The sequence below is a fragment of the Tenrec ecaudatus genome, chromosome 1, assembly GCF_050624435.1.
Source record: "Tenrec ecaudatus isolate mTenEca1 chromosome 1, mTenEca1.hap1, whole genome shotgun sequence".
In the NCBI taxonomy this organism is placed as follows: domain Eukaryota; kingdom Metazoa; phylum Chordata; class Mammalia; order Afrosoricida; family Tenrecidae; genus Tenrec; species Tenrec ecaudatus.
Genome location: NC_134530.1, coordinates 313,948,259 through 313,959,465, shown reverse-complemented (window position 1 = coordinate 313,959,465; position 11,207 = coordinate 313,948,259). Strand labels below are relative to the sequence as shown.

The 11,207-nt window shown below is 45.1% G+C and overlaps 1 protein-coding gene across 1 annotated transcript in view; it reads right to left on the bottom strand.

Moving 5' to 3' along the window:
- Window positions 1-2,446: 2,446 nt before the first annotated feature.
- Window positions 2,447-11,207, bottom strand: part of GPLD1 (glycosylphosphatidylinositol specific phospholipase D1) — a 63,377-nt gene continuing 54,616 nt past the window's right edge. The window contains exons 24-26 of the mRNA XM_075543531.1: window positions 9,154-9,180; window positions 8,979-9,029; window positions 2,447-3,974 (exon numbers count right to left, since the gene is read on the bottom strand). Coding sequence (XP_075399646.1) covers window positions 3,888-3,974; window positions 8,979-9,029; window positions 9,154-9,180 — 165 coding nt within the window. The 3' untranslated portion in view covers window positions 2,447-3,887. The remainder of the gene's footprint in view (window positions 3,975-8,978; window positions 9,030-9,153; window positions 9,181-11,207) is intronic.

The following is an 11,207-nucleotide window of genomic DNA, read 5'->3' as shown; positions in this document are numbered from 1 at the left end:
GGGGTGTGGAGGGCATGTTCAGTCATTTTTCCTTATTTAATATTAGAAATTGTGTTGCCCCATCCCATCAGTGTAAGGTAAAATGACTACCTCACAAGCCTGATAAGGGGACTTACTAATGGCATATGTTACTGGAGGTGAGGCAGGTAGAGTATGCTTCCAAACACTAGCTAGGGCTGCCTTGGCGATTGCAAGGTGCTTTAAGATGTTTTTTTAACTGTTTTATTGGCTCGCACAGCTCATCAATCCTTACATCCATCCATTGGTCAAGCACGTTTGTGCATTTGTTGAAGTCATCATCCTCAAAACATTTTCTCTCTACTTGAGCCCTTGCTATCAGCTCTGCATTTTCCCCTCCCCCATGAACCCTTGATAATTAATCCATTATTTCTTTCATGTCTTAACACTGTCCGATGTCTCCCTTTACCCATTTTCCCATTTTTCTGTTGTCCATCCCCCTGGGAATGGGTTATATGTAGGTCATTTTGATCAGTTTCCCCTTTCTCCTTCCCCTTACCCTCCTGGTATCGCTACTCATTATTGGTGGGGGGGGAGGTTTCTCTGTTGTGGAATCCCTGTGTTTCCAGCTCTGCTCTGTACCAGGGTACATGCTCTGGTCTAGCCGGATTTGTGTGGGATATAAAAGACTTCCCCAAAATATATGTCAGACCTAAGTCCCTGCTTGCAACTGATGGTAAATGATTGTCAAGTTCTCTCCCTGCAGGCATCAGCCATCCAGAGCAAGCAGACCCTATTGTCTGTCCTGCCATAGGTGGGGCTCCCTCCCTGCTGTTAAGGACAGTGGATTGAAAGCTTAGACTGAATCAAGTCTGCAGCTCGAGGACAATCAAGGTTAGGCTGCCATCATGAATCTAGGATCCACCCATCTTGTCACGTGTGCCCCCAATTCCTCTCCTTCCTATTGTGTGTATATCCCTAGATTGTCCCCCTCATTGTTGTATTACCTATGGTACAACCCTTGCCTGTGACGTATGTCTTTACCTGTAATCAGGGCTTACATGCCCCTAAGAGAGAATAAAAGCCTTGGTTAGTAATAAATGACTCTCCTGCCCTCTCATCTCCCATCTCCATGTGTACAGCCAGGAGGAGCTGAGGTGAGCATGCTACCATGAAATGTACCTGACTTCTTTATTTTACTCTCTCACCCCCATCTCTTTATGGCTTTATTATAATCTTTATTTTAACTGCACAGTTGTGCTTACTGAACCCGTGATGGTGTGAGGGGTTGGCCTCCCGCACAGATTTGTAAGGTAGAATTGGGATCATGATGGTGGGGGGGGTATCATTAAAGAACTAGAGGAAAGTATGTTTCATTGGTGCTACACTGCACCCTGAGTGCCTCGTCTCCGCACGACCCTTCTGTAAGGGCATCTCTGGTTGCCTATGGATGAGCTTTGGGTCTTCATTCCGCACTGCCCAGTGCTTTAAGATTTTGAATTAGACTGTGAGCACACTATTTAAAATAAGGTGACGAGCAATAAATACCTGATCATGTCAGTAAGCAAGCATGACAGGCACTTTGTCTTTGGAAGGTCTCTAGACTAGGGCAGGACTGACACCATGTTAGGATGCTGTTACTTGAGTTACTCTTGGAAAATTAGATTGTGGGAACCACTAAACAATCCCATATGAAAAGGCTGTTCTCTTGCCTGTGGGAGTTTCCAAGGGTGGTACAGCATCTCAGTTCCTGGAAGGAGCCCTGGGCTCAACTGTGAGCCTGTTGGTGTGAGCGCCAGCAGCCCCAGAGGAACAGCCACAGGGCCGAGGGCTCCCACAGGGTGACAGCCTTGGAAACCCCTGGGGCAGGCCAGTCGGCTTGATTGAATCCACTTGGTTTGGAGTGGGTTTTCACTTTCTGAAATTTTACAGTGTGCAGAATTTTGAAATTGGGATTTCTTTCCATTGCATTAGTAGTACCTACAGACTGACTGCTACTGCGTGGAGCAGGGAATCCAGAGACCTAAAATTCTATTCCCCAGATTACTTCAGAGCACATTTAATCTCTTGGGATGTGCTACAAATTACATAAATAATGTGATGTGTCTGCACGAAGTAGGAAGACAAGACAAACATGTAAGTGTTTTCTACTTCGAAATACAGATCACTGTGAGTCAAACTGGTGTAAGTTGAGTTTCGTGTTAGTGAAACATTCTAACCCTCCTAGGTGCTCCATTGAATTGTTGAGCATTTTAGTTAGGCTCAGTGGGTAATACTTGGTAGAGCGAAACTATCCACCTAACAGGATAACATGTAGCCTGGCACAGACTTATTTTTACTCGCTGCCACGTTACCCGCCCTAGAATTGACCGACTGTAGGTATGTGTGGCCACTGCGCTTCCACAGCCTCGAAACCTGAACGTATCGGCCAGAGCTCCTATTGGTGCCGTGCAGTAACACAGAGGAAAGCAGACATCCTTCTCATAGGTTTAGTATCAGAAGCGCCTTTATTAAAATGAAAATGAGCTGATTCCAGGAACCCAAGCGGAAGGCGAATTTTGAGAATGATGAGGGCATTGAATAAGGATGCTTTACTCAATTGATGTATGTATGGAATGTGATAAGAGTTGTATAACCCCCAATAAAATGAGTTTTAAAAAATGCCATGTCAGTGTCGTCGCTTCAACACTCGGGACTTCACAACACCAGTGAGCGCAGTTAAGTAATTTTGGGTACCCCAAAAATAAAAGTCCTCTTAATTAAAAATAACCCTTTACCTAGGTGTGGGGGTTTTTTGCCCTCCTTTTGCTGTGCTAGAATGAACCATTTAGGGGAGACCCTGCCTAGGGTGAAGAGATGAGACCGTCCCACGAGGGATCCAGAGGTGCCGGCTAAGCGGCCTATTTAAGTGGTTCCTGTAGAGAACCAGTGATGCTCACAGCTTGACCCCAGGAGCTTGCTCTTGTTTTCTCACTTGACCACTGCCTTTCAGCCAGATCCTTCTACCTGCTCTGTTCCTAGAGATGCTGAGAGAAGGGGGCTTGTCCTTGCTTTTCTGCTCTTGGTATCAAGTCCCTGATGTCAGAAAGAAGACATGCTCTTCTGCTGGGTGCAAGACCAACTAGGTCCTCTCTTTTTCCATTTGATTGTCCCCACCTCTGCAGATAGTGCAAACGTCAGCTGTGTTCTTGGACGAAGTTATTCATGAACTTGAAGCATGCCTTTTCGTTAAATGTGCAGGACTGGCAAATGGAATGCAGCCACTAAGGCAGCCCGGGCACAGTGAGGCCATGCCCTGCTTCACAGGGAGAAGCCTTCAGCTCGGGCAACAAACCCCCTTGGGATGGCTCAGAGCTCCTGGAAAGTCACTGGGTTCTAGGTTGCTGTCCTGTCAGGTCATGACTGCAGAAGCATTTGAAAAAACAAGGTCTACATCTTTGTTATGTTTTTCCTTCACTACAGAGGACATTAATCATACCCCTGTGAATGACAGCGTCATTCCAAAACAAGTTATTCTGAGTTTTCCAGCCCCATCCATTCTCTTCATTGTGCTGTTTCTCAACCTCCCGATGTTATTTCTGCCTGCTGTGCAGGGAAATAGGTGGCTCAACAGGTCTGGGCACAGGCCGTATGTACTTCAGCAGAGAAAGAAAAGGTTCAGTTGGAAAGGAAGTGATTTGGGAAGGGACGCGAGTCACCAGAGAGGTCTCATTTCACACACCTGTGGTGTCACCATAGAAAAGTCAGATGTCCACATCACCTGGCTTTCAGGCATCCCACGGGTGCTGGGATCGACCATCACTCTCCCCGTGGGCGGGGGGTGCTACTTTGTCCACCAGAACTCTCTGCCTGGAGAGGACACAGCATAGAGGAGTTGTGGGGGGGGGGAAGGGGGGTAGCCGCAGGCACGATGAGGGGAACAGCAGAAGCTACTCTGGGCCAAGGTTATAGACGTGAAGTGCCCCAGAGAGCCGGGCTCCCAAAGAACTCCTTCCAGCAGCAATGACAACTTGGTTCTGTTGGGAGGACACAATGCAGACACACGTCACCATTCATTCCCAGCATCAGTTAAATTGTGACCAAACTCTAGATATCACAGTACATCTTGAAGATAGAGGATGAGAACATTGAACAGAGCGCCCCCCAGGGCTCTTCCCTTCTGTTGAAACACTGCTTTCTCAGGTGCAGAAAATGCCGCTGAGGAACTGACTCCCTCCTCTGTCACTCACAGAAGGAGTCAAGGATGTTGCCAGGTGCCTACTCCAAAACGCCACCTGTGACTTTCTCCACCGGTGCTTCACACTGGCCCTGCGCCTTGAAACATTCTGGGAACCGCCTTTCAGAATTGGCCTCCAAATCTGCTACATGTTTGGAACACGTGAATGGTGGCAAATCTTCAGATGTTGAAGCTGGGCTTGATGCTTGGAACTTGCCGAAAGTTCTTCTGAACCAAAGCGGGAGAGTCATCCAACTGTTGGGGTCAGGAGTAGGACCTGACCGTGAAGCATGGATCAGCCTTCTGAGGACAGAGTCTCCTGGATTCAGTTCTGAATCAGTGGACTGGAGAAGCAATCCTGGATAACATGGACAGGGGTTTTCAAAGAGTTCATCAGGAAGTCCCATGACCTTTCCATGTGCTTGCCCGTGGACTTTCGGAAGGCCCCTCGTATGGAGCCTTTACCATGTGTCAGACGTGGACTTTGGGTCATTTCTTAATGCACCAAGAATCTAAAGCTGCCTTTGAAAAAATAAGAGCCAAAGAGTCGTTTCTTCTCCCTTTCTTATTTATAGAATGACTCACTTGCTAAAATTGCCTGGAGTTTGGCCATAAGCTACTCTCCTTTCCATTAAAAAAAAACATGTTGCCATCAAGACAAGGCTGACTTAGACTGTCCCTACAGGACAGGGTGGAACTGCCCCTGTGAGTTTCAGAGACTACCTATTTGTGATAGTAGGAAGGCCCTCCCTTTCTCTCACGGACTGGCTGGTGGTTTCGAACTGCTGACCTTACGGTTAGTCGTCCAATAAGTAACCACTATGCCACCAGGACTCTTAGCCACAACCCTAAAATCCCAAACCAAGCTCCCTGCCATGGAGTTGATGCTGACTCATAGGGACCCAATGGCACAAGCTAGAGCAGCCCCTGTGGGTTTCCGAGACTGTAACTCTTTACGGGATGAGAACGTCTGGCCTTTCTCCCTGGCCTTGAGGCAGCTGGTGGTTTTGAAATGCTGACCTTGTGCATTGTGGTCCAATGTGTGGCCACCTCCCACTGCCCCTGCTCCTTGAAATATTCTGGGCTCCTTTAGTCTTCCTAGAATCAAACCCTCCTCCACTCCTCCCCCTCTCCCTGCCTCTTCAGTCCATTCATCTCTCCAGGTCGCCATGCGCTCCCCTCCCCAGTCCTCCCCGAGCGCCCAGCATCGATTTCCACAGCAGTTTGTTCTGTTCTCCGACCCTTGGCCCTCCGTTACCATGTGTTGAATGGTATGGGCATGAGCCAGCATCAGACTGGGAGAGTGGCTGGGGCAGTATCAGAGCCCTGGTCTCTGCCCCCTGCTGCCCAGTAGACCACATGCTCACCAGTTACTACTTGGTGAGATCAGAGACTGGTTCTAAGCAACCTCATAATAGATAGCAGCCCCATTGAATTAAGGGCCAAGTTCTCATTCTAGTCAACAGTTTCACATGCTGAATGTTTGTGATTGCAGAAATCAAAGGACTCTGAAAACAACCTTTGACTCAAGTCCCAGTAAAAATCCTGATGTGATTGACCTTGTCAATTTATTATATAATCACTGCTATCAAGTTGATGCTGACCCACGGGAGCCCTGGTGGCATACTGGTGATGTGTTAGTCTGCTAACCACAAGGTCATCAGTTCAAAACCTCCAGGTTCTCCAAGGAAAAAAGACAGGATTTCTGCCCCCATAAAGAGTTACAGTCTTAGAAACTCCCATTGGTAATTCACCCTGTCCTATAGGACACTATAAATTGAAAAAACATAAATGACTTATAGGGTCATTATAAGTTGAAAAAAATAAAAAGTCTGATACAAAATCTTGGTGCTCAAGTATGGTGCACATACTTTCAGTTCATATCAGTCCAAGGGAGTTGTAATTAGGAGTGTGTGTGAATTTGTACCCCTACTTCCTGCAATCAGCATATATTCTATTTGAACCATGGATAATGTTTTACACAGTACATGGGGCCTTCATAATGTCTAACTTTTGGGAAATAAAAATTTTAATGTAAGGAAAGCTTACAATATTGAGCACATTACTAATATATAATAATATTACTCAGTAATCCAATTTAGTTGCTGTTGGAAGACCTAGTGGCACAGAGGTTTAAGTCTTCAGCCACTAACCATAGGTTGGCTCTTTAAACCCAGCAGCTCCTGTGGTAGTGGTGGGGGCGAAGATTTAGCAGTCTGCTTCTGTAAATATGTATAACCTTGGAAAAACCCTGGGGCATTTCTACTCTGTCTTATAGGTTCACTCGACAACAATGGAGTTTTGGTTGTGGTTAACCCGTAGTCTTGCTATCTGGTAAGTAAATGGGTGAAAGCAAAAGTCACTTAAAACATTGGCCACTAGAGGGCACTTTTACCACAATTCAGTGGCTGGAGCCCATTCTGTAACACTTCCTAAGCCACCCAATCCATTGCCATCAAGTCAATTCCAAATTAGAACGAAAATCGAACATCGAAGCCAGAGGAGCTGGTTCCCAGGGTTTCCGGGGCTGTCATCTTGATGGACGGCAACTGCCATATCCCTCTTCTTGTGCTGACCAGCTGGAGGGTCCATTCACACTGCTGTGTGCGCTTAACCACTCTGTCACCAGGGGGCCCTACAGCACTTCCCAAGTCTTCTCAACCTGCTTGTTTTCTACAGTCAAGAGAAGCGCCTAACTCACAGCGGCGCTGTGCACCAGATGGGATGCTCGATTCCTGGGGCTTTCAGAATTCACTCTCTAGACTTTTCTTCTTAGTCTGCCTTCCTAGTCTGGTAACTTTGCTGAAACCTGTCGTGGCAATATGCAAGCCCCCACGGACAGATGGGTGGTGTCTACATTTGAGATGCATTGGCCAGGAATCCAACCTAGGTCTCCCACATGGGAGGCAAGAATTTTACACGAAAACACCACTGCACCCCTAACAACCTGCATACCACATTCTAAATGGAGGAGGGCTTCCCAGTCCTTCATTCGCTTTCACCTTTAATCCTATTCTGATTCGCATTTTATTTAATTTCCCATGTGTATAAATCTTAGTTTCCCTCAAGAGCAAGATCTGAATCTTCTGTTTCTTTATATCAGCAGTTCTCAACTCCATTGGGGGTCGAACGACCCTTTCACAGGGGTCGCCCGATTCATAACAGCAGCAAAATTACAGTTATGAAGTAGCAATGAAAATAATTTTATGGTTGGGATCACCACAACATGATCAATTATATTAAAGGGTCGCAGTATAAGGAAGGTTGAGATCCACTGCTTTATATCTCTTATAGACAGACTAGCATAAAATAAATGAATGTCTCACAGTTTGATTATAATGGAATTAGAAATTTACAGGAATAGTTTTAATATAAAAATCCTTTAATGTGCTGCATCTATTGAAATCTAGAATATACACATCCTTTGATCTAGCAACTTTACCTCTAGAAATATTACCTAAAAGGATGTTTGCACAAGTACATAATAATACAAATATAAGGCTTTTGACTATAGCACTGTCTGTAGTAAAAATCTTCAAAGCAGGAATAACCTAAATGCCTACAACAGTGTGAACCCATGAAATAAAATGATACACCAAGACAACAAAACATTATGCAGCCAATAAAAAGAATCAAGTAGCCTTATATGCTCTTATCTGGAAAGAAGCATAATATAGTGCACTAAAATAAAATAATGACAAGTAGAAATAAAGTGTGTGTGTGTCATGTGTCATATATCTATAATCAAGTAGCTTTATATGCTCTTATCTGGAAAGAGGTATAATATCGTACACTAAAATAAAATAATGACAAGTAGTGTGTGTGTGTGTCATGTGTCATGTATAAAAACTCTGGGTGAAAAGTCTGAAATAAAACACACTAAAGCAGGGGTCCTCAAACTTTTCAAACAGGAGGCCAGTTCACTGTCCCTCAGACCCGTTGGATGGCTGGACTATAGTTTTAAAAAAAACTATGAACAAATTCCTATGCACAGTGCACATATCTTATTTTGAAGTAAAAAAGCAAAACAGGCAAAAACACTGGGCAGGCCGGAAAAATGTCCTCAGCAGGCCACAGGGCCCCAGGCCAGTTAGAGGACCCCTGCAAGTCTTAGCAATGGGGCCAGTGTTGGCAAACTTTCTCGGGGATAAGTGAAATAGTAAGTATGTTTAGGCTTGTGTGACAGGCCATTTCAACCCTGCCACCGAGCCCTGGTAGCAGCCACTGGGGGGACAGGAATGAACGAGCATGGCTGGGCTTCCAGCAAAGTTTATTCACGAACCCTGAAATGTGGACTACATGTGAATGTCACAGGTCATGAAGCAGACTTCTTGGGGAGTTATCAACGGTTTAAAAATGCAACCGCCATTTTGAATTCATGGGCTGCACACACAGGCAGCCGGAGACTTGGCTTGCGGACTGCAGTTTGCCAACCGGTCCACAGAGGAGAAGGGGCCCTGGTTGCACTGTCCCATGAGCGCTGGGCTGCTAACTGCCCGGTCAGTGGATTGAACCATGAGCCTCCCCACGTGTGAAAGATGGGGCTTCCTACTCCCCCAAAGCTTAAGTCTGGAAACCGACAGGGTCAGTTCTCCAGGGCCGCACAGGAGTCAGAATAGACTCAATGACAGCGAGGGAGGGAGCGAGCTGCTTGAGAATGTCTACAGCTCACGGTCAAAGTTAGAGGGGTGGAGAGATTGTGTCTCTGTTTTCCAAATGAAAGAACTACCTAAGACATAAACAGCAAACCCCAGCTGTAGAGCAAATCTGAGCCTCAGCGAAGGGCGGTCGCCCTGGTACTCACCTTTGCCTTGGACCCCACAGTGACCATGGAGCTCCCAAACCGCGAGCTGGCCTGTGAAACAGAGGGTCTGTCAGGGTCTCAGGGCCTGTTACCGTAGTAACAGCCCAGCTTGATGACTCCGGGACAGGGCATGTCTTATCATTCCTCACTTGTGAATCCCAGAGGCGGTACTTACTTCAGGAGAAACCAATACATATTGGGCCTGAAAGAAAAAGGAGAGGGGGGTGGGGGGAGAGATGATTAATGTGTTCTTTTAGCCAATTTTCACTACACACTTATGTCAGTGTGTCTATTTTTCTTTATTTCCCAAATAATCTTTTTTTTTTAAAGTGTTCCCTTTGACACCAGAAATGTCACTTTTACGAATTGAGCTCAGAAAAAAAATCAGATATTATAACAATGCCTATGTGCCGGTCAGAGGCCCTGCTGGGGCTCTGTGGGTTAGGGGTTCGACCGCCAACCTAAAGGCCAACAGGCTAACCCACCAGCTGATCCTCCCAAGAAAGAGAAGGTTCTTGGCTCCCACAAAGATGGAAAGTCTTGGGAACCATCAGGGGCAGTTCCACTCTCTATTTTGGGGTCCGTAAGAATCAGTATGCCTCAGTGGCAAATGGGTTTGGGTTTTATACATAAATATTCACCATATCATTATTATGGTTCAATTCATCATTGTCTTGGGGCTCTTACCAGTCATATAACAATCCATCGCTCAGTTGCATTAGGCACACTTGTACATACATTGCCATCAACATTTCCAAAAGCATGGTCTTTCTACGTGAGCCCTTGGTATCAGCTCCTCTTTTTTCCCTCCCCTCCCCCACCCTCATGAAACCTTGATCAATTATATATTATTGCTGTTAATTCATGTCTTACACCATCCGTTGTCTCCCTTTGCCCACCTTTCTGTTATCCATTACCCTGGGAAGGGGCTATTATATATATATATATATATATATATATATATATATATATATATATATATATATATATATCCAACCTTGTGATAGGCTCCCCTTTTCTCCCCCTCCCCACCCTACCATACCATTATTTAGAGGAATGAAAATTAAAATGGCAAAATGACTAATAAAAGTCGCTTGAAAATATTTAAACCATGCTTTGTCTCTGTATAAAATACTTAGCAGGCCATAAGTATCATACTGTATAAGAATTTGGGGTGACGAGGGGAGCAGCGAGGGAGGGAAAAAAAAGAGGACCTGATGCAAAGGGCTTAAGTGGAGAGCAAATGCTTTGAAAATGATGAGGGCAAAGAATGTACGGATGTGCTTTACACAATTGATGTATGTACATGTATGGATTGTGATAAGAGTTGTATGAGTCCCTAATAAAATGTTTTTTTAAAAAAAGAAAGCAAATGTTTTGTGAATGATGATGGCAACAAATGTACAAGTGTGCTTGACACAGTATGTATGGATTACGAGCCCCAATTAAAAAATTTTTCCCCAAAAAATGGGGGGTGACGTAGAAAGGTTATAAACTTGTGAGCAAAATCATGAACAGGTGATCACCACTGGTAATAACACTATGCATACTCATAGGAGAGGCCAAGAGTGAGCTTCAGAATCAGATCTTGACTCGAGTCTTCAGTCTCCATTTCTCAGAAGAGTGTCTTTGGACTAAGGACCTCTCTGATTTCAGTCTCTGACCTGTAAGTGGCCAGCCAATCTATTATCTTGCATGTGTGAATGGAAGGTCTGTACAGTGTTTGGTACGGTGCTGGGCACAGTGTAAATGGCACGTTGTTGTTATATAATCTCAAATGGGCTCAGACTCATTGGGACCCGACAAAGCAGAGTGGACGCGTCCTGCAGGGTTTCCTCGACTGCAGTCTCTGGGGGAGTCTTTCACTAGAGGGAGCAGCTTTGGTTCAAGAAGTCACTGGTGCGTGCATAGCCACTGCACCCCAGGGATGCCCAAACACACAGTAAATGGTACCGATTAAATGCATAGAAACAAAGGCCAGAGATATTCACATCAAGAGCTTAACCCTTGTTATCATCTTATACTGAGTTCTACATAGATGATTTTGTGTGTCTTTTAGGTTTGTTTTTGTTTTTTTTTGGTAAAGAATTTTTCACTTTCTTTCAACACTCACAGTAAACTGTCATTAATTTTGCAATTAAAAGCTAATCTCTTTTAAGTTTGATAAAACAGTGATGTCCCCCCAAGACACCAATAATAATAATCATAGTCAAGTGTCATGGGTCCAGG